At 42.8% G+C, this 22,475-nt stretch overlaps 1 protein-coding gene across 1 annotated transcript in view; it reads left to right on the forward strand.

The window, feature by feature from the left end:
• The first annotated feature begins 1,391 nt into the window (after positions 1–1,391).
• The window catches only part of TGFBI (transforming growth factor beta induced), a 43,527-nt gene continuing 22,443 nt past the window's right edge, over positions 1,392–22,475 (forward strand). Inside the window, exons 1-4 of the mRNA XM_083728484.1 lie at positions 1,392–2,155; positions 6,127–6,225; positions 19,759–19,823; positions 22,095–22,252. Of these exons, the coding sequence (XP_083584610.1) occupies positions 2,034–2,155; positions 6,127–6,225; positions 19,759–19,823; positions 22,095–22,252 (444 nt within the window). The 5' untranslated portion in view covers positions 1,392–2,033. The remainder of the gene's footprint in view (positions 2,156–6,126; positions 6,226–19,758; positions 19,824–22,094; positions 22,253–22,475) is intronic.

The following is a 22,475-nucleotide window of genomic DNA, read 5'->3' on the forward strand; positions in this document are numbered from 1 at the left end:
ATGTTCGTCAATATTGCTCACCCACATTTCATTTACCTTCCCTTTGTCTTGAGGCAGGAATGGCCACTCCTCTTGGGATCTAGTATATCTACTGCCGCCTATGTTGAATTCCTCACTACCAAATATAAGTGGAGGCAGTAGAGGTGAATGTTCAGGAGCATAGCTCAGTCGGTAGAGCATGAGACTCTTAATCTCATGGTTGTGTGTTCGAGGCCCATGTTGGGCAAAGGGGTCTAGAGTAGATGACCCTCTACAATTCTAAATCAAGCTGCTTCGACAAGTAGGAAGCTGAAAACTGCTTGACTAAAGTCTACTACTGAGGCTTTGGTGAAGTCAAAAACTGTAAGTTGTGTGTGTGTGTGTGTAGTCTACCAGATCACCCTTGTTGACATGCAGATGTACTGTTAGGCACAAAGCAAGCACTACAGAAATTATGAATGGTGCATGTGACTGTATCTTTTGCAAACTGTTTTCCAGTCTTTTCTTGGGCTGATGGTCCCACAAGAACTTCATCATGAGACAGGTCTCACTCTCACTCTCACCTCCCGTAGATGGAGAACTTAAGACTGAATTGCCCAAAAGAATGCCTGGTTCACAGGACAAGCCTAGCCTTGGTTTAGTGAGACTGCACAATTGTATAGACTCAGGACAAGGAAGCCAAAGCCTTGATTACACCTTGTGATTAGTGAAGAGAGAGCTGAACCATGAGTTCCTGTTTGCAAGAGTTGCAAGAGTTCAGCAGGACATTATGGGGCATGCGCAGACTGGAAATGAAGCAGATGTCTACCTAAAAACTTTTGCAAGAACACAGCATTGAAGGTGGTATTGCATGGAGCCACTCAGATATCATCCTGAGCAGAAGTCATCATTAATAAATAGGACGTGGGGAGGGAGGAGGGGCTCCCTGTCCTACTCTGGCTTCAAAAGCACTGTGGATTAGTAAACGGACCCCAACATTTTTTTAAAAAAACAACATTTATTTGCTTTCTCAGATTAAAATTTTAGTCATAGATGGAATATAACATAAAAACAAGATTCCAAAGAATCTCTTGGACTTCCCTCCTCCCCTCCTAACGTTAATCATTTCCTCCTGCATCTTTTATGATAATCCAATTTTTTTACATCTCCATTGTGTCCACAGTTCACCATTCAGCTACAAGTGATATTCCAAACCTACTAACGATGTTAACTGTTTACAATGGTTTTTAAGATAGGTTATAAATTTTCCCCATTCCCTTATTAAAATTTTGGTCTTCCTGATTTCTGACTCTTCCGGTCATTTTAGCCATTTTGGCATAATCCATCAACTTGATCTGCCATTCTTCTCTGGTAGGGACTTTATCTTCTTTCCATCTCTGGGCCAATAACATCCGCGGTCCCATACATAGTCTTTTCTGCTCCCTTAGGATTTCGGCACCTAGAATTCCTATAAGGAAGACTTCGGTTTTGTTTGGGGGGGGGGCACCTTTTAAAGCACACACACACTCTTCAGACTGCCCCTACTGTTCCCGCACAAGCCCTTGGCTGAATGGGAGGGGTCTCCTCCGTCTTTCATCCCAGGGGGACAAACGACAGCGCGGTTCCGACGCCTCCTCCCTGTGGAGGGCTTCCCGTGGGGCAGTCATTCAAAGGCTCAAAAGCAAAGCAAAAGTGTTCAGGGTCCGCTTCTTATCCGCAAACGGGTGCCGTTAACCCGAAGTGGAACAAATGGTGGCGGCAGGTAGCGGGTGTGCAAGGGAGGTAGCAAGGGACGGGAGATTTCTACCAGACCCCGGCAGGCCGAGCGGAAAACTTGCTCTGGAGTTTGAAGGAAGGCTGGAGGGGCCGGCGGAGAGAGCCGCGAGAGCAGCTTCAGGTGACCCCACCCGCCTTTCCGCCCCCTGGCCTGCCGCCGCCCCACCCCCGAGCGCCGTCCCGCCGGAGGGGCCTGTCTCCGCCCCCTCGCTCCTCACGCCCTTATTTAACTCCGCCGCGCAACAGGGGGAGCGGCTCACTCCGCCGTCCCGCCGCTCGTCTCTTCCCCCTCCGTCACGATGCACTCGGGACTGCTGCTGCCTTTGGCCCTGGCTCTGTGGGCCAGCGTCTCTTGGGCTGCCACTCGGACCCCTTACCAGCAGATCTTGCATCACAGCCGGCTCCGGGGCAGGCATCAAGGGTAAGTCTCTGAGCTTAAATTGGGGGGGGGGGAGGGGAGGGAGCGATCTGGTGATCCACCCAACCCGCGGGACCCGGTGCCTCTTGCACACTGGCGGCGACGCGCGTGTGCCTGGCTCGTGCAAAAGGCGGGAGACGGTTTCCACACGTTCGCCTCAGAACGGATGTGCGATGGTTTGGGGAACGCGAAGCAGCGGCCACATGATGGGCCGAAGGTGTTTCGCTGCCGCCCTGCTGCCTCTCGAGTTTAGATTAATTTTTTAGATTTCAGTTTATATTTTGGGTTCCACAGAAATGTCTCTTGGTCCAAAAACGCGTCTCCTGTTCCGGTGTAATTCGTTTAAGGGATGGTCGGAGGGGCAAGCATTTGGAAAACGAAGAGAAAATCCCAATCCATGGATTAAAAAGCAAGTTTTAAACAGCTGGGGGATCCACTTGGATTATGGTCAATGGGGATCAAATGAGCTGTGTTTCCCAAAAGAGTGAGGCTCTTTCTCCTGCCAGTTATTTATTCTCTATTAGGTAGGTCTGAAAGAATAGGAGGCAAGATTGTATCTTTTTGTTTTTCCATTTACTGCACGGGATGGTTCAGGTAGTCTGTTTTCAAGTTACATAGAACTCTTCCTGCTTAGAGAAGAGTGCTGTATGAATTGAAGGTTGGCTACCCTTGAGGCACAGCATACTGGCACTAACCCTACACCCACCTTTTATGGACTGGCTGCACATCTCTCTCTCACTTTAAGGAATGCATCCAATATTGTGTTCAGATGACTGGAAGTCAATCCAGTTCTTGCCAACATTTGCCTTATATTTAAATGGACAAAGGTTCAGTTAGCCAAGTGTTTGTCAGACTGTTCATTCGTGCTCACCTTTCCAAACTTACCCCTGCCAAGCCAATTCTACAGACAAAGTGAAATAAGGCAGAACCATAAATGTGGTTGCTTCTCCCGTCCCCATCAAAAAAAATTAAAATTAAGGTGCTCAGTATCCAGGCCAGCTATGTTAGTTTGGCACCTGAGGCAGAAAACCCCACTAATGACTCTTTCCCCTTCTTAGCAGTAAAAATGCAAGCAATAATAAATTAAATGACACTCAAAATCAACTACCTGAGGTAGTCATCTCATTCTACTAACAGTAGAGCTGGTTAGCATTTCTGTCCTAAATGGCATGAACATGTGTAAGCTCTTTAAGCACAGCTGTTGAGATAGCACATTTTAGGCTCATGCCACTAGTGAATTTAATAAGGCTCATGGCATTAAGGGGAACTTCAGGTGTACTGAAACCAAAGAAATGTGAATCAAGCCAAGCTGATACATGCAGGAATGGAAAACCTCCTGGAAGGCTTTGAGTATAAAGGAAACAAATCACTTTAGTCATTTGGGGGCAAATTCTAAAAGGCCTATTTGGGGACGTGGGTGGCGCTGTGGTCTAAACCACAGAGCCTAGGGCTTGCTGATCAGAAAGTTGGCGGTTTGAATCCCCGTGACGGGGTGAGCTCCCATTGTTCGGTCCCTGCTCCTGTTAACCTAGCAGTTCGAAAGCACGTCAAAGTGCAAGTAGATAAATAGGTACCACTCCAGCGGGAAGGTAAATGGCATTTCCATGCTTTGGTTAGCCAGAAGCGGCTTAGTCATGACCCGGAAGCTGTACGCCGGCTCCCTTGACCAGTAAAGCGAGATGAGCGTCACAACCCCAGAGTCGTCCACGACTGGACCTAACAGTCAGGGGTCCCTTTTAAAGTATTTATATAGCTTTTGCTGCACTACAGATCCCATCCTCCATGATGGTTGGCTATGCTAGCTGTGGTTGATGGAGGCTGAAGTTCAAGATGTTTGGAGGGACAGATTGAGAAAGGCAGTACTACAATAGGAGCTGATAAGTCAGAGGGATCCGAGTGTTGATAGAATGCAGTTCTCTAGATGCTCTTTTCATTGGTGTGTAAACAGTCACAAGTGTGGTCCTTTTAGGGGCATTCAATTCGGAGAATTCTGGTGCAAGTTGGGAAGCAACAGGCAAGCACAGGCTTAGCTCTGGGGTTCCTTCTCTCAGGGACCTTTATATAGATCGTAATACTTATCCTGACCCTCACACAAGACACTTCACTTACTACAGTAAGACTGAGTCATCTTGACGACTTCTATCTAAGCAGTGTGATTCATTATTAACCCATCAAGGATAATGCCCACTAGCATTTTTTAAAACAACAACAACACCCACCCACAAATTAACTTAAAAACAAGGAAACAACTGGATGAAATTAAATACACAACTATCAAGGGCAAGTAGTTCTGATAGCCAGAAATGCTCCTTCATAGATCAGGTATTTGGAATTGACATTGCTCGTTTCCTGCCTTTCTTCCAAGGAGTTTAGGGGAGCATTTTATCCTCCTAACAGCTTGGTGGTGCAGGCTAGGCTGAGAGATAATGATTGCCCAAAGCCAACAAGTAAGCTTTGTAGCTAAGGGAAGATTTCAAGATGGGCTTCCCACATCCTATCCCAGCACTGTATCATTGTTAACACAGGGACTAGATTCTGTATCTTGGTTAGATCCTGCGTTAACCACTGTTTTATCATCACCTTTCCTCACTCATAGTCACCCACACACTTACTCGGTAGTATAAGTCAAAACAAAAAAATTCCTTCCAGTAGCACCTTAAAGACCAACTAAGTCAGTTCTTGGTATGAGCTTTCGTGTGCATGCACACTTATTCAGATACAAGTGTGCATGCACACGAAAGCTCATACCAAGAACTGACTTAGTTGGTCTTTAAGGTGCTACTGGAAGGAATTTTTTTGTTTTGACTATGGCAGACCAACACGGCTACCTATCTGTAACTCGGTAGTATAAGATTCATTTCACTTTGTTGTTGTTGTCCCATCATCATGTTGTGGTGTTGTGTGTGAATATCCCAAACAGATGGGTGGAACTGGTCGCTTGAATGCCGACTTTTTAATATGAAATACCAATGCAGTCAGCTCAATCCACATCATTGCTTCATTTTTGCTCTTTCCTTCTTTCTCACCCACGTCACTATGAGATTCCTATCACAGGGTGAAGGGGAAAGAAAAGCACTCCTCATGCAAGTAGCTCATACTTCTATTGTTTTGCCCCCTGTGGTTACTTGAAGGAAAGGTCCTTTTTGCATTACTTGGTGTTTTTCATCGTTATCATCAGTCAGCTTATTCACAAGCAATGCTAAGCCAAAACCATAGCTTGGTGCAAATGCGTGAGTGTGCAGGATCCCACAGAGAGCTGCTTTGCTCCTCTGGTCCTGCTGTTGTGATGTAAAGCCATGGTGTGTTATCTGAGCCAAGGTTTATGGTTTGTCGCATTCCCCACAAACCAGGGGCTGTTGCCAGGATTTGCCTTTGAGTTTACAATGGCCAAGATCTCCTCTCTGGGAACCTTCACACTTGTGCATTTGTGTCAAGCCACACAGAAGCCTTCTCCACCCCCAGTCTGTCTCTGTCTCTGTGCGTAAACTGTTCCCCATGAGCGTCCTTCTATCCATGAGTGATGAACTTTGATGCAGGAAGGTAGCAGGCAGGCTCTCTTCCAAGCCCCTGTCAATCAGCTGTCCTCCATATCCTTTTCCTCATCAAAACTGAAGTAGAGTTAATTTAAATTGGATGAAAATTTCTTCCTAAGTTATAACTCACATTCGCTCACACACTCACTCAGGGGATCACTTGCCCTAGTGGAAATATACAAAGTTCGAATGCATTCAAAGGAAGGGTGCAATAGAGGTGGAGGAAATCTAACCTGGCTTAGTGAAGAGAAAGGTCTTTCACATTTCAGCTTCATTTATGATTTATATTCTGATCTCATGGAAATTTAAACTGTGGGGGTAATGATTCCTTCTTTATAAATACAGTGCTTCTTTTAGGACTTATTATTTACAAGACGTCTTTGAATGCCAGCGTATGTATAGGGAACTGAATATATATATTTTTCTCTCCTTTACCTGTAGTCCCAATGTGTGTGCTGTGCTGAAGCTCATGGGAACAAACCAGAAATACTTGCCAAACTGCAAAATGTGGTACCATAGGAAAATCTGCGGCAAATCAACGTAAGTACTTGAGTGGTTTGAAGAAAATACAGTGCTGTGAAGCAGATGGATCTCTGTTGGTTTTGGGGTGCTGTGCGGCAGGTGTCCGGTGTTTCTTGTTACCACCAGGCCAAACATAGTTTGCCAGCTTCACGGCTGCCCTGTTTTCATAGTACCAGGCGTGCTGTAAAAGCCAGAGGTCTATCAAGCCGCTGAGAAGCACAAGTCACTTTGGGGTTTCCTTTCTCAGAAATCTGCAGCAAACCATAGTGTGCCATTTCCAACTCAGGTCTACCAACCAGATTTTGACTTTGGTTTGCTATCCTGCTTGCAGGATAAACCAAGATCAGAGGAAGTCAATCGCACGAATGGCAGCACATTACCCTAAATTCTCCCTTTCCCCTTGGGAAGGGTCATTGCTCAGTAGTAAAATACATGCTTTGCATACAGGAGGTCCCAGGTTCAAATTCCAACTATCTGCCCCTAAGACTGAGAAAGCCCCCTGTCTAGGGAATTGAAGCCTGTCAATGTATACCGTATTGGATTAGAGTGGCCATGCTTCAAGTAAGTCAGTTTCCTAACACTGGTTTACTTCCAGTGTCATTTCTGATCCACCCTTATATAAGAACATAATCTGATCAGGCCAGTGTCCCATCTAGTCCAGCATCTTGTTCTCACAGGAGACAACTAGATGCCTCTGAGAAATCCAAAAGCAGGACTTGAGCACAACAGCACTCTGATCTTCCTATGGTTTCCAGCAACTGGTACTGCCTCTGTTGCCCCTAAATCATTGCTTTGCAAGTTTTAGGGACCTTCTTAAAACCTGCTTTGTGTCTTTAAATTGCTGCTCTGACCTGCATCTCCCTGAAAGATGGTGATTATGTGACTCCTTTTGGCAGAATAACAGAATTCCAAATTTGCAAATCAATTTGTATGCCTGGTCATTCATCTCCTAAAATAAACAGTCCTTAGATAATGTTGTCTCAATAATGTTCTGTTGACATAAAAATATTTTCTGGGGAAAACATGCAGCCACATATGAGAAGCCTTTCTCAGAGTGTGGGCATCTACACTACTGGATGTGCAAGGTATCCATTTTTATGTAGTATTTTGAATTCCTGGAGCCTCTTGAGTCTGGAAAGAGCTAGTGAGAATGGGGAATGGATGTGGTTGTTGTCAGAGGCAAGTTAGTGGACTGGATAGATTACTGGGTGACCCAGTCTATTTGCTCTTAACTAAACTTGAGTTTCCTAGTAATTCATAGCACCTCCATGTAAATCAGACACAAGATTTATCATGATAATCCCTTTTCCTGGGATTATCCCTTTTACTGCATAGCACAGTGGTCTTTTCTCTTCTTTTGAATTTATTGATGGTAAACTGAGGGGTGCTTTCTGGGGAGATCATTTCCTTGTAGGGAAAATGATTCACACTGTCATGTATGAAAGACATTGCAAGCCTGTTTTGTCATAATTACATGGGTTTGTGTAGATCAAGCGTATGCAAAACTATCCGGCCTTTGTTTGCAGCCCCTTCAGTCGCACGAGGAAGACTTTCAAATCAGTCCGATGCCTGTCCCTGCAGATGTTAGCATTCAATAGACCTTGCATAAAGCACCCTAGGAAAGTGGCCTCAACACGTCCTCTTGGAAGGGGCAGTCTGCACCTAATTATGAATGTGTGCAGTGCTGGCTGGCTGCCAGGTATGAGTTGAAGCCTGCTAGTCTTCCAGGAAAGGTGTAACCTCCACGGGGTCACACAAGCTCCAGGAAAAAATGAAATTTGGGGAGGGTGGGCGGAGGGAGGAATGAAACAGTCTTTTTAAAGTTCAAGGAAGACTCCAGACAGCTAAATTCACTTGAATGACTGTTACGTTTGTCAGCAGTAACAGTAAGTGTAATTTTCTAGATATGCTTAGACAAATGCAGGAATGACAGCAACAATTTTCCAGGGAGACAGAAGTGGGTCAGTGAAAGTTATGTGACCAAGTATCTCCTTAGAGGTGGAAAACGACATTGTCTCACAGCATTTTAAAAACTCAGTATCATATGGTGAAAATTAAAGGCACAGAGTATTTCTCAGGGAAAGGGTGAAAACTCTATCCCTCACCCCACCCCACCCACTTTTTTTTAACTAGGATTTTTACCCCAATGCAGACTTAGGACCAATTTGAACGTTACCATAACAGTGTGCTTGCTATTTCTGCATAGTTGGAAACAGGGCCAGCCTAAAATGGAGCAGAAAATATGGCTGCTCCCTCCACCAGTCAAGGTGCACAGTACCCAAGTCTGGTAAAATTATTTTGAAATCAAATTATGTTGATACAGGAAACCTCACAAGCACCTCTCTCCTTCCCTGGCAGTAAAAATACAAGAGCAATAAATTAAATAAACTATCTATTTGCTGTCCTTCCATGCTGTCCTTCAAATCTTCTACTTGAGGTGCTTACCTCACTTTGTCATGTGGTTGGGCCAGTCCCAAAGTTCATTGCTGGTGTGGATATTTAGCTTGCAATCCAGCCAAACTTTGTGGATATTAAATATGCAATTCAGCCAACCACTGTGGAGAGCAGAATCCAGTAACTAGAGTAAGCAAGAAGGAAACATTCTCTGTGAATGGAAGTGGGAAGGCTATACTTTCAACCAATGGCATTAAAATTAAAAACGTAGAGCAATTTCAAGCAGGCCAGCCACCAACCTAGAGCTGGACTGAGGAATAGAAGAACAGTCAAACAGTATGTGAATAGATACAGTGCTCAATCTAGCATAGCATTATAAGCTCTTCTGTTTCAATGGGTTTAAGCAGACCTAACTTCTTGTTGGGTTTAGGCTGTAGGAAATGATTTCTTGATGGGATTGTCAAGCAGCACAAGGAACCAGATCTTTATGGTGCTCAAATAGAACTATACTGCTTACAAAAGGAAAGTTGGAATATGTTTACACTTTTTAAAATTTTGGGGTGATACATAACAGCTCCCCCTCTTGTTCTCCCTACCGTCCTATTATCCATGTCTTGCAGTAATCATGACTCTAGGTTGGTGCAACAGCAGATGGCAAAGGAGGTTGGGCAACATGCTGGATGGAGCAACCTGCAATGGTTCCATCTCCCACTGGATTGAGACAAATGCAAGAACTCAGGGACATGACCTGGCAATGCTTTTCATAGGCCACTATTTCTTATGCAGCTGGGAGCTCCCATCAACCCAAGATAGCAGCCATATTACTGTTTACATGACCACTGATCCCATAATGATGAACATGTGAGTCAGCCATCCCTTATCTTGCCAGGGACTGTTTTGCTTCTCACATGTATAAACAAATCAGAAATTGGAGTGAGTTTGGGAACTTGATTAAGAAGTCCCTCTCTGAACTTTCCTTTGTTGACTGTTGAGTTGGAAATCCAAAAGGCATAATGTTATGCTTGATAGGATTTCAGTGCTGTTTCTTGCAGATGGCCTTCAAAACATGAACTTTTTTACTAAGTGAGCCTTAGGAAGTAGCCCTGAAACTATTAATAAAAAAAGGTTATGGAATGCAACAGGTAGAAACACGACAAAAGAAATCTGTTTTTGTGCAGAGTGTATGTTTTCCTTTCTCCCTCAAGCTTTGCCCTTCCCCAAGTTCCCTGCACAGTCAGTCTATCTTGTATTTTTGGTGTATCCCTGGTCCTTTAGTCAGCACAGTTTGTGGTTTCTCACTTCCTCTATTAAGCCAGATCGCAGATGGGATCATATGTCCATTTACAGCAAGAGCGAGGTGGGAGGGGGGCTCTAATCTAATGGGTATATATGATATACCCATTATATATATGATATACCCATTGGCATGCAAATAGTCATGTAAACAGAACTTTAATATCAGCTGCCGTTGTGTGTGTGTGTGTGTGTCTGAGAGAGAGAGAGAGAGAGAGAGAGAGAGAGAGAGAGAACTTAATTGTTCTTCAGCAGAATAAACTGGAGATTCTATACTGCGCTTCTTTGTTGATGGGAGAAGAGGAGAAAAAAGGATGGCTCTGACATGAGTCCTTTGCTCCCATTCAAATCCATAATGCAATTACTCTTTGATCCGAGAAGAATGTGGCTGTCCATACTGTGCAGCTGGAGGGTGTGTCTCCCATCATGTACATATTTTCCTTCAGCACGGATTAGCCAAACGTATTTGTGATGAGCCATTGGCCTAAAAGGGAATTTTATGATCATTCAGCAAAAATGTTGATACTAGAATCATAGCAGTAATTGTCTGTCTAGCAGGGACTTGTCCAAGCTTTGATGAATTAGTATATTTAGAGGAGAGTGCCCCGATACGAGCAAACCATTTTAGGGGACATTGAGCTGGCTGTAATTTGGGGGATCAGTTGAGCATTTCCATTCTCCACAATACTGATATGCGGGTGTGTGTGTGTGTGCTACAAAGCATGCTAGTCCTGCACTCATCAGGGCCAAATTAGGTTGCATACCCCACATAAAGAGGCTTCCTGCGTTTATCCATATCCATATAGACCCACAGGATTCAGACCGCATTAGAGCATGCCTGAACAGGAATGTCTTAAAGCACCTTCAATGTGCCAGCAGGCTTGGATAAATTTCTCAGGGCAGCCTTTCATGCTTTAACTGTGTTCTTTGGTACAGATACATGATCACAAAATGCATGTGCTGTGAAGCATTACACATATATAAAGGCAACTGCTTTCTTTTTACAAGATATGGAAGGAGCAACTGAGAAATGACTAGGCTTCTGTTTCTGTGTATTTTTAAGGTTTGTGATGATTTGTACATTCTTGTACTCACTCATCTGTACTGACATGCTGTTTACATATTTTACACTTGGATAGAAAGAATAACCCACCCAACAAAACAAATAATAATACAACCCCAACAACAAAATTACATGGCAGAAAAGACCTTCTTCCTAGGTCCCTGCCAAGCTGATCTCCCTAGCGTAGGGGCCCCCTCCTATATCAGGGCTCATATGGGAAGAGATGCTCTTGAGACATTGCCAGTAGCATGTTGAGAGGTATATAGTGCACCTGCAGCTTGCTGATGTTCTCAGATGTACTTTAAAAGCAAACAAACCCCTGTATCTCAGTCTCAGTTATTTGGGCCATCAAGTCAAGAATATCTGGAATAAGACGTAGTTCAACATTATATAGGAAGTTGCCCTATGCCATGTCAGACAAATAGTCCATCTAGGTCAGTATTGCTGACACTGACTGGCAGAGGCTTGCCAGGGTTTTAGACCTATCAGGGCTTGACAAAAACTGAACCTGGGGCCTTCTGCATGTAAAGCAGATGCCCCACTGCTTAGTTACGGCCCTTCCTGAATATTTGGTTCAACTCTATAAAGAGTTCTGTCTATTGTTGTTGTTTTTTTTTTTTAAAAAAAATCTGTATTCCACCCTCCCCTTCTATTTTCAAACAAGAAGCTCATTTCAACGCTTGTCTACTGTGGAGTCTCAATAGAGTCTAGCGGTTATGAATCACTGGCACAGACACAGCTAATGTAATTAGAAACATTTGCCTCAACAGGGTTGCCCTCTCTGTATTTCCCTCTGGATGTCCTATTGCAGAATATTAATTTGGAAGACATTTAAAATGTCTGCAAAGAAGAGTTGCTAATGATAGGTGTTCTCTCCTTCATACATGAGGGTGGAAACATCTGCCAGCCCAGAGAATATTAAGTCAGAGGTATAGAATGTGGGTTCAGATCCCTGCTCAGCCACAAAGCCACTTTGGTTAAGCCTATCTGGAAGAGCTGCCAAGATAAAAAAACAAGTGGCACATTATGACATGCTATGTGTGAGGTAGCACACAGCCAATTCTCACTCCTGTCACCAGGTGCTGTGGGGCTCCACCCCACACCAAGCAATGGCACCATGTGGCACTAGGGCTGTTGGTTGGAACTGTGGACGGTTGCAGCTGAGACATTCACACAACAGAAACTTGGTGGCCCAAAGAGCCAGTCTCATGCCCTTGCCTGATTGGTACCATTTTCCATCCCTTCTGCATTTATTCAGTGTGGGGAACTTATCATTGAGGGAGATACCATTTTATCTTTCTGTCCTGCTGACATTAGCCTCCATTCACTTGCTTGCCGGCCTCAAAGTATTTACCCTCTAGCTTTCATATCTGGTACATATAAAGCTCCCTGAATCATGCCTTGTCCATCAAGGTGAGCAACCAAATATGTTTAATTACTGTTCCTACAGGTTTCCTGCAAAGCTGTTTGATGCTCAACCATAATCTTTCTTTCTCTGGTCAATACCACTGGTCTTATTCTTGTGCACATCTAAAAGCCCACCCCACATCTCACTTGCATGAATTCTCCTACCCTGCCAGCCCATTTGATGATATTCACGATGGTCCGCAAAGCATTATAACCATCTCCATTCCTACCAGCCTTCTTGGATGTTACGTTCTGCAGAGGCGGCTTTCTTAGTAGTTCCACTACCCTTAGAATCATATTCTAAAATGTATGCATAGTTGTATGTGTTGGGTGGCAAGGTCCCAAACCCTCCCGGGAAATTTAATAAAGACACATGAAACAGTATTTTAGGTTAATGGGTGAAAAAGGCCACAACTTTATTGGTTACAGAATGTGAGTGGTACTTTTTTTCATAAGAAGAAGAGTTTGGATTTGATATCCCGCCTTTCACTCCCTTTAAGGAGTCTCAAAGCGGCTAACATCCTCCTTTCCCTTCCTCCCCCACAACAAACACTCTGTGAGGTGAGTGGGGCTGAGAGACTTCAAAGAAGTGTGACTGGCCCAAGGTCACCCAGCAGCTGCAGGTGGAGGAGCGGAGACACGAACCCGGTTCCCCAGATTATGTGACTACCGCTCTTAACCACTACACCACACTGGCTCTCAACAGTGAAGAACATTTGAAGAACTACAAAGCTAAAGTATTAACTGTGTTTTGATCCATATATTAAACTGGGAAGTGCAAATCAGAAGGGCTTGCTTAAAAATGTGGGCCATAAAATAAAAAAATCCTTGGGCATCCCCAAAATCAGCTACTTTGAAATATGTAGTTGAAGTGAAGACTTCACCCTGCTGCCTTCATAAGGCGCAGGACATTCTTTTGGATATTCGGCATTTTGAATGTGCTCTTATGTTGGAAGTAGATCTGATACAGAAGTTGGTTTGTATAATTGTCAGCCTATGTTTGGATAAGTTGTGGATAAATTGGCCTTAGAGCAGAGGCAGCTTATGTGACATCATGGTGTTTTATTAACTGTACAGTGAAAGCAGAGCTCTGTTTGGTTAATTATGTAACTTTCCAGAGTTGGATACTGCAGGGAAAAGGAAGATATCCCCCCCCCCCCGCCCCCACTGATAGATTTATATGTGCCTTATGTTTTGTTTTGCCCGTTCCATAGCCAACCTGGAATTATTTGACAGCCTGTCCCACAAAAATGTAAACAAAAATAGCTTTGCCACTTGATAATTAGAAATGAGATTTCATAAAACTAGAAGTGGGTGGTTTGTCCCTTCTGTCATTAGGGCTACTTCAGACAAGCACCACTGATTACCTCCCCTTCTACAGGAATGCACTTTGGTTCTCGAACATGTACAAAAAATAATCTGCATAATTTTATTTCTGCTTTAGGCATCTTTATACTGCTGCTGTTTCCTGTAGCTCATGGGGCCACCACTGTGCTCACAGACAAGGCAGGTTCTTATGTGGACTGCCATGCCTCCACTGGAGTAGTGCAAGAGTGGCTGCCATTATTTACATCCTTGCGGATGTGGCTCCATTGTTCACATCCCAGCCCAGCGGGAGCCCCGTGAGCTTGCAAGGCAACTAATGAACCAGCCCTGCAGCTGCTGCAGCCACAGACATTGTAGCTGCTGTCTCTATGCAAAGCACTTATCGTCATCAGCAAAACTTCTTTATGTGATCATGTATTCAGGTATGTGGTTGCATGAAGAACACAATGGTTGCTTGTTTGTGTGGGAACCAGCCCTTGGAGTTTCACGATATTAGATCCTTTTTTAAACAAACAAACAAACAAACAAACAAACAAACAAACAAACAAACAATGTTGTTCATTGCTGTTCTCCTGTTACTTTTGAATTTATATTCTTTTTTAGCCACATGAAAGGATTTTTCCAGCCTTGGGGTGGGTGGCGATGATACTGTTTTTGAAATCAAAATATGTGGATTTTGTTACAACAAACTATTACTCATGGATCTTGACCAGGCAGATACGTTTAAGCTTATTTTTATTATTTCAAAATTTCACTTTAAATTAACTCTGAGATACTAAGAATAACTGGGGGGGGGGGGGGAGCAATGGCCAATACAAGCAAGAATTTTCCACACATTTTGAAGTCAGCGTCTGATTTACTAATGGAAAAAGATTTCCCTTAAAACCACCCACCAAATAAGGCAGGAAATGTGTGGTTAGAAGCCATTTGAGTATATAGCACAGACACTCATGGTGTAAGCAGGTACTGATAGGGGAGTTGTTGACTTAGTTATATCTCAGTGGAGCCAAACATTCAAATTATCACTCACTGCTAACCAGACATCATAAGCACAGTATATAAATGTATCGCTGTTCACAGAATATACTAGTGATTTGTGCAGCTTGTTGATTCTGAACACTGGGTCCAGTGGTCCTCTAGGAACTGAATTTGGTGCTTTCATTTCATTTAATTGCTGGGAAAAAATGATGTTTCTATAACCTTAAGAAAGAAAAACCTAACTTTTCTAGCCTCTGTTAGTTTGTATGGAAGCAGAAGAGAGCAAAATCTGTTTAGAATATCCCAGAACAATTGGGTAAATAAAACATAACAATGTTTTTATAGAATGTGAAGAAAAGAGGCAAATAGTGTGCAGTAATTATGGGTAATTATCACCCTTACGTGCATTTTGCTTTGTGTACACACAGAACAATTGTGTGTCCAATCATGGGAGACAATTTCTATTCTTGTATTATTTGAAGTGTTCATTTGAGATGATTTACTTACTTCTGATGTGTATGGGCTTTGGAAGAGTGATGAGTGGCCAAATATGATTGATCTCATGATTGGTTATGTTGAGCGTTCTCCAACTATAGTTATACACTGCAAAACCCGCAAAAGGTGTTTGATTTTATGATAAATTGGGGGGAGTGTTACTGTTGCTTAGCCTATGACTGAGAGAGGCAGGCTGACCAATTCAAAATAAATAGGGAGTAGAGAAGATCAAAAATATTGCTTTGTTTTTGTTAATGTTTTATTTAATGGTACATATTTCTGGGAGCCAGGAGTAACCCAGAAACCAGAAGGTCAGTGCTCAGTAACCAGCATATCAGGCTGAGAAAGGAGGCAGGAGCTAAACCCAAGGAAGGAGGGAAGGGAGTCAGAGGAGATAAGATTCTGACCCTAGTGGTCTGGAAACCATCAAGCTATTACTCAAAAGCAACCTTGCTATGACCCAGGGAACTCAATGCAGCACAGTTAGGCTGAGCTGAGAGCACAATATAATCTACAAGAAAGGCTGACTGGAGCCCAAACTCACCACAACTTGAACTGGGAATGTCTGAACAACTGATCTAAGTGCTTGCCTTGGCTGTGATGATGTGCTGCAGCAGACATAACCAACATCTGTATGGTCACAGGCTGCTCTGTTTGCAGATAAGTGTTTGGAGGCTGGAAGTACCGTATATTTTGCTGCACACACTGGCTTGACCATTGGGTCAGGGAGAAGCTCCTTTAAGAGATGGGCTGGAAGCAGCAAGAAGTGAAGGGGTGTGAGCAGCTGCAGAGAGAGGGAATGAGGTGGGACAGGCTACAGGATCAACCCAAATGGAAGTCTCCTGCATTAAATCAACAAGGAAACGCTTGTCAACCAGGAGCAACTGGGGCGAGTGGCATCCCCAGAACTCTTGGCAACAGTGATCAAGATTGGCTGATGAAGCATTGAATGAAACAGATTGGTTATCTGGAAACTCTGTTCCGGCGATATTTGGTGACAGATTATGTATATATCAAACTTTGCAATTTCTGTTCATTTGTATTAGTCTATAAATAGTGTTTAGTGCCATTGTTATTGGCCATTGTTCAGCTTGTCTATATTGCAACACAGGGGTCTGTTTATGGCATATTGCCATGGGGCAGGGTGTCAGCAAGGTTGGGGTGCTGCAGGCACTCCCACCAGTGTACCCAGACCACCCCAAACTCACTACCAACTGCCCTCATACCATGATGATAAGCTGCTTGCCAGCACAGAGGTGGATCGGGATATGGAGCACACATTCACAGACACAGCATTACTCAAACAAATATGTACACCTTAACTTTACATACCAGATTCAAAAGAGATGTAGCGGCTTATACATTATTGCTCTTAGTTCTTTCAGGCCTCTTGCCAGTTGCTTTGAAGCTGAGGTCACTTCCACCGCTTCCCCTTCCCTCTGCAGGGTCTTCCCAAGCAGATCCGTCCGCGTTTAGACTGCCCTCCTGAGTTTTGTGTACATTAGGTTCCTGGCCTATTAGCCGCACTTCATTAACCTCCCATCTCTCTATAAATAAGCCTTTGGGAAACGACGTCAGATCTCGAGAATTCTTTAGGTTAAACTTTGGGTGGACTTGCCTTTAATCATTTCTTTGTGTTTATTCCAGTTTTGAACCAAAGTGCTGTCTAGACTTTGAGAGAATATACAATTGGCCCTTTTGTGTCCAAAAAGAACAATTAAGGAATACAAAGTATGTGTGTGTGTTTTTTTTTCTGAAGAGAAAGTAGGGTAGATGAGATTGAAAAGTTGTACCAGTGGGGTGTTGAGATCTCTAGAAGTCAAAGAAAGCAATTTAGCTGTTTCCCACATGGAATATATAATGTCTAGACAATCAGTCTGGATTTTTTGGTGCAATTTTGCTTGGAAACTATGACACATAATTTATTTCCTTCTATAACTCATGTACAGGTATTTGCTACATGCTAAATCTTAATTACCTTGAAGAACTTTGTTTCATTCAATAGTTTCCCCTGTTCATTTTTATAACATATGAAATAGTTTAACCCTTGACCTCCCTCCCCAGAATATATATAGAGAGAGGGGTGTGTGTGTGTTTTCTTGGGTATACTTCCTTTCAACCAATTTTACAAGTCAGGTCAGCAGTCAACACACTATTATTCTTTGCATTTTTGTCACTGGAATTAAATTGTCCAGTCTCTTCTAAATGTTGTAAAGCTAGAAATAATACAACCCTGGGGGAATTATGAACCTGCTTTCCTTATGAATATTAAAGCATGGTCTGTTGCTGCCTTTTTTAAAAAAATGCATTAATGTAGGAAGCATTTTTTGTAAAGTGAAAAAAAAAGTTGGTACATAAATTGTAGCTTAATTAAAGTGTGGTCTACTATGGTGACTTCATTTAATAGCATTCAAGAGCAGAGAAAGAGCAAGCCAAGAGCTATTAAATCTATCAGACAGTTCATTAGCGTGTGCAATTGACCAGCTTCTGTTTTTTCTCTAAAGCCTCTAAACACAACTAATTAGCTTAGCTGCTTGGTTTATATCGCAGAAGAGCATTTGCTGCTTTACTTATCTTTCTGCTCACAACATAATTAATGTGTCCCCTGTGCCCATCCAAATAAGTACGGAGGATAAATGAGGCCATCTACATCAAGGGAATAATTAATTCCTAATGTTTAAGGCTGAGAGCTCTAATTTGATCCAAGAAAGCAAAAAGTGTGTCTCAAGGAGAGAAGTAGTATTCCAGAACTGGTGGGCCCATGAGAGAAAACACTAGGTTGCTTCGTTAAGATAATAAACATAATGGAATTACAATGTTATCCAAACAATGATTAAATGTGGTGTACAAGGCCAGTGGTTCCCAAAATATCTTAATCTGCTAACAAAACACAGCACTTGCAACTTCATTCCTTTTAAAGTGGACACAAAAGACTGTTACCAAACACTCTGCTTGTTCTTCAAGAGGCTCTGTACACCACAGAGTAATTGAAGTAACTGAAAGCCACAACCCCATACATTGATTCTTAGAAGTAAGCAACACTGAGTTCAGTAGAACGTAGTCACAGGTAAGCAAGTATAGAACTGCAGCTTAACACTTTTAAGATTTAAGAAGTAGTAGTGGATTGCTGGAAGCTCCAAGGCATAGGTGAGGCGCCTGTGGCCCTCCATATGTTGTTAAACTACAATCCCCATCAGCACCAGTCAGCATGACCAATAGTCAGGGATGATGGGAATTGTAGTCCAGAGATATCCCTGCCATAAGGTTATCTCCCTCTTGGACTACTGAAATGCACATATCTATGAGGATAAGACTGATACTATTACACTGGCTGTAGCAAATTTTCTCTTGGAGGGCTAAAGTTCCTCTGTTGGCCAGTAAGGTTACCCCTACAGCTTAATAACTGCTGATATATACCATCGCTGTACTGTTTATTTTGGGTCTATGGACCGCAATGAAGCCTATCTGTATGTGAATATAGATTATCTCAGTTTCTGTGTTTATACACCCATGAGGGTGATGGGTGGTTGGTGAAGGACCCTGTGTGAGAGGTAGGAAAGTGAAGATCTTCCAGGGTGGGAAACTGGGGGGAAGAATGGGAAGCTCCCAGATGAGAGCTGGGAGGGTCCACCTCTTTCTGTGTGAGACAAGAATTACGATCTACCTTAAAGTGATGACTCTGTACTTTCTTTTCTCTTTCTCTTTTTGTTTTTATTTAGATTTTTAAAATTGTATTGTATTATGAAAAGCCTTAATAAAATTTTATGGGGGGAAAGGATTGTGTTTACCTGTTTTTATGGTGAGGAAGTGGTGTATGAATGGAAAATAGATGCAGACCTCATAGGTTGTTGCTGTGATTGCGATGTCCCATTTTGGGTGTTGTCATGATGAGAATTGCAAGTAGAAAGGTAATTCCAGTTCAGGTAGGTGTGAACATGATTACATCTCCAGCTGGGAAACTTGACTTGTATGAGCCATCCCTAGAATTGCAGGCAAGCATTTGGACCACAATATAAAGTCTATATATGAACGGTAGTCAAATGCATAGAATGGGGGTACCAGTGCTACAATTGAAAAAGTCACAAAAGTCACAGTACTGCCTAATTAAACTCTGCTACTTAAGGTTGTGTGTCTGATTGCTGCCCCATGCTCCAAATAGCCTTCATGTGAACAACTAGCATGTCAGGGAGGATTACAACCCAGCCTTCTACTTCTAATTTTCTACACACACACACACACACACACACACACACACACACACACTGCATCATTTAAGCATCATTTGTTATGATTTACTTTAAATTACAAACAACCACACCCATAAATCAGTAAAGAAACTATCAAAACAGAGCGAATGAAACACAGCATAAAAGACTGAAAAACAGTCAACTTAAATGCTTCAGCAAATATTCATTGGCAGATTCATCACCTGATATGCTTGTGACAAACAGCTCACCATTCATGCAGATAATGTGATCTTCCATCTATAGTATGCTGTGGTATGGTCTTTTGGAGCTCTGTGCCATGCAACCAATTGAAATTGGCATGACAGCTAGCCATTGCTTTGACTATGCTCCATTTCTTTCTCGCTGCAGAATGATTACCTACGAATGTTGTCCAGGATATGAAGAAGTTCCAGGGGAGAAAGGCTGTCCAGCTGGTAAATCAATTGAAGTACAAACTAATACCTTGTGCAAATTTGGGGTGGTGTGGGAGCGTCAGTGCATACATTGATTCTGCCAGTGGGCCTCACAGGTAGCTTTCAGTGAGGAGGAGATGTCTTGCCCAGTATAGTTTCCAGACATTATGATGGGAGTAGCAGCAGGTCATTTAATCCCCAGGCTGCTTTACTCGTTACATTTTGGGAGTACAGAACGTAACCAGTAACCAACAAGGCAAATCCAGTGTTAGTCATATGCAGACGAGACCCATTGAATCAATGCACTTAAGTTACTTAGGACTGTTGATATAAATGAGTCAACTAATATTGGATATCACTCTAGATGTAGTTCACTGATTAATGAATATGTGGTGAGCTACTACTCTTCCGGGCCCAAATTATATCTGGCCAACATCTTAAAATGAGCATGGTGCAGGCGAGTTCCTGATATTCAACCCAAACCTTCCTTTTCCCCATCATTCCTGTCACCATTGGGGTTGCTGTTGATGTCTGCATGCAACCTATTCCCTCCATAGGCAAGCAGTCTTGGCAATTCTGCTCATATTTCTCCCCCCCCCCCCAGAGTTCCCAGATCCATTATTCCCCATTTATTAGTGACTATTACTCATGATGGCTATCTGGAATGTAGGGTGGCATGATAACTTCCTGAAATCAAGGGCAGCGTGCCTCTGAACATGAGTTACTTGGGGAAAGCAAGAGGGGTGGGGGGTTGCATTCTGCCCCTGCTTGGGGGCTTGAAAGAAGCAGCTGGTTGGCCACTATTAATTTTTTTTTTTTTGAAAATTATATACCTCCCTTCATTTACAACATAAAACATAATGCACAATATATGTCAGTATATAATATCCATACAATACAAAACAGCCAAATAAATACATTTCATAATAAGAAGCAATATCACGGTACCTAATATAGAACAGGCATCATGGATACATATTAAGCAGCAATATCAAATTAGACACAGTATCTTTCTTACTTACTTCACTGAACTTTTATACAAGTATAGGCCATCATAAAACATCCATATATAAAAAATTAAAATACATACAAATAAACAGCCATTTGAAATATGTAGTAGCTAGGATTTTCATGCTCTGCATCTTCCTTCCCATCCCAAAACACCCTCAGGGTGGGTAGAGTCCAGTTTGTCTGCCTCTGCAGCAGTAGCTGCTAATAAACAATGTCCCATGCACCAAATTAGCATTAAAAGTTAAGCAATCTTAGAGGGTAGCCTCAGTTATAAGGAGCAGGGAGTATGAGGTTTGAACTTCACCTCCCTTTTCTTTTTTCTCGATAACCTGGCTGCGAGTAAGTCTGTCATTCCTGCTAATATGTTTCCTTGACACTGCCCACAGAGAGCCCAGTTTATCCTTTATTAGGAATAAAATGCTGGACCAGGTGGAGACGTGGTTTGATGCAGCAAGGCAGTTGCTAAGTTCACTGTATTCTGCACAAACATATCTATTGCTATCTCAGTTGCCTCCTCCAGCTCCCATGCCTTCTGTCATGTCTGGAACATGCCGCACATTACTTTCTAGTACAGTGGTACCTCTGGATGTGAACGGGATCCGTTCCGGAGCCCCGTTTGCATCCTGAAGCAAACGCAACCCATGTCTGCAGGTCACGATTTGCTGCTTCCGCGCATGCGCGTGACATCATTTTGAGCGTTTGCTCATGTGTGAGCCGTGAAACCCGGAAGTAATGCGTTCTGTTACTTCCGGGTCGCCGCAGAGCGTAACCTGAAAACGCTCAACCTGAAGCATATTTAACCTGAGGTATGACTACATGTAACGGTAACAGGACAGCCCTTTTTTTCTTTTTTGGCAAGGAGGGTGTGACTTGCAGCAGAGAAACAGTAGGAGAGGATAAGGGTGCTTAACCTTTTATCCACACACAGACTGCCGGCTGCAAATTGTCCCTCCTAGTGACTTCCCTGCCACCAAATTGTTTCAAACATGCATTTTCTAGGGCAGATGCGAACATGCCCTTGAAAACGCATTGGTTACAAAGGGTGCTTAGGAGAGCAATTTCACATAGGAAGATAGTGGGTGGAGAAAGGGTGAAGTTTGCTTTCCCCCTGCTATTTCTCCACTCGCAAAGCAGCTTTTTCAGTTTTAAAAAATGGGTCATTGGGCATTTCTTACAAGCATTTCCATGTAATATGCATTTTTATGGTGAAGTAGTAAATGTTATTATTATGCTATTGCCTTGTCAAAGTGAAATGTCATCTGTATTATTATTTTTAAACAGCTTTGCCTCTTTCCAACCTGTACGAAACACTTGGAACTGTTGGAGCCTCAACCACACAGCTCTACTCTGCCAGCTCTAACTTGAGTGCTGAAATCACAGGCCCTGGAAGCTACACAATCTTTGCCCCAACCAATGAAGCCTGGGCATCCTTGCCTGCCGTAAGAATAAGTGCCACTTCAGTTTCTAAAACTTGAATGTGTTGAGGAAATCTCACAAAGTGGGTAGGACACAGTAAGAAGATAGGAATCATTATTTTAAATGAAGGAATAAGAATATTCAGACACCAGGATTAAATATCATTATACGTATATTCACATTTAATCATTGTTATATATTATTTCATTGATACCCTTTCTAATATGTTGTTTTGTTGTTCCGTAA

Source organism: Podarcis gaigeae (assembly GCF_964106915.1).
Source record: "Podarcis gaigeae genome assembly, chromosome: 2".
Lineage (NCBI taxonomy): Eukaryota > Metazoa > Chordata > Lepidosauria > Squamata > Lacertidae > Podarcis > Podarcis gaigeae.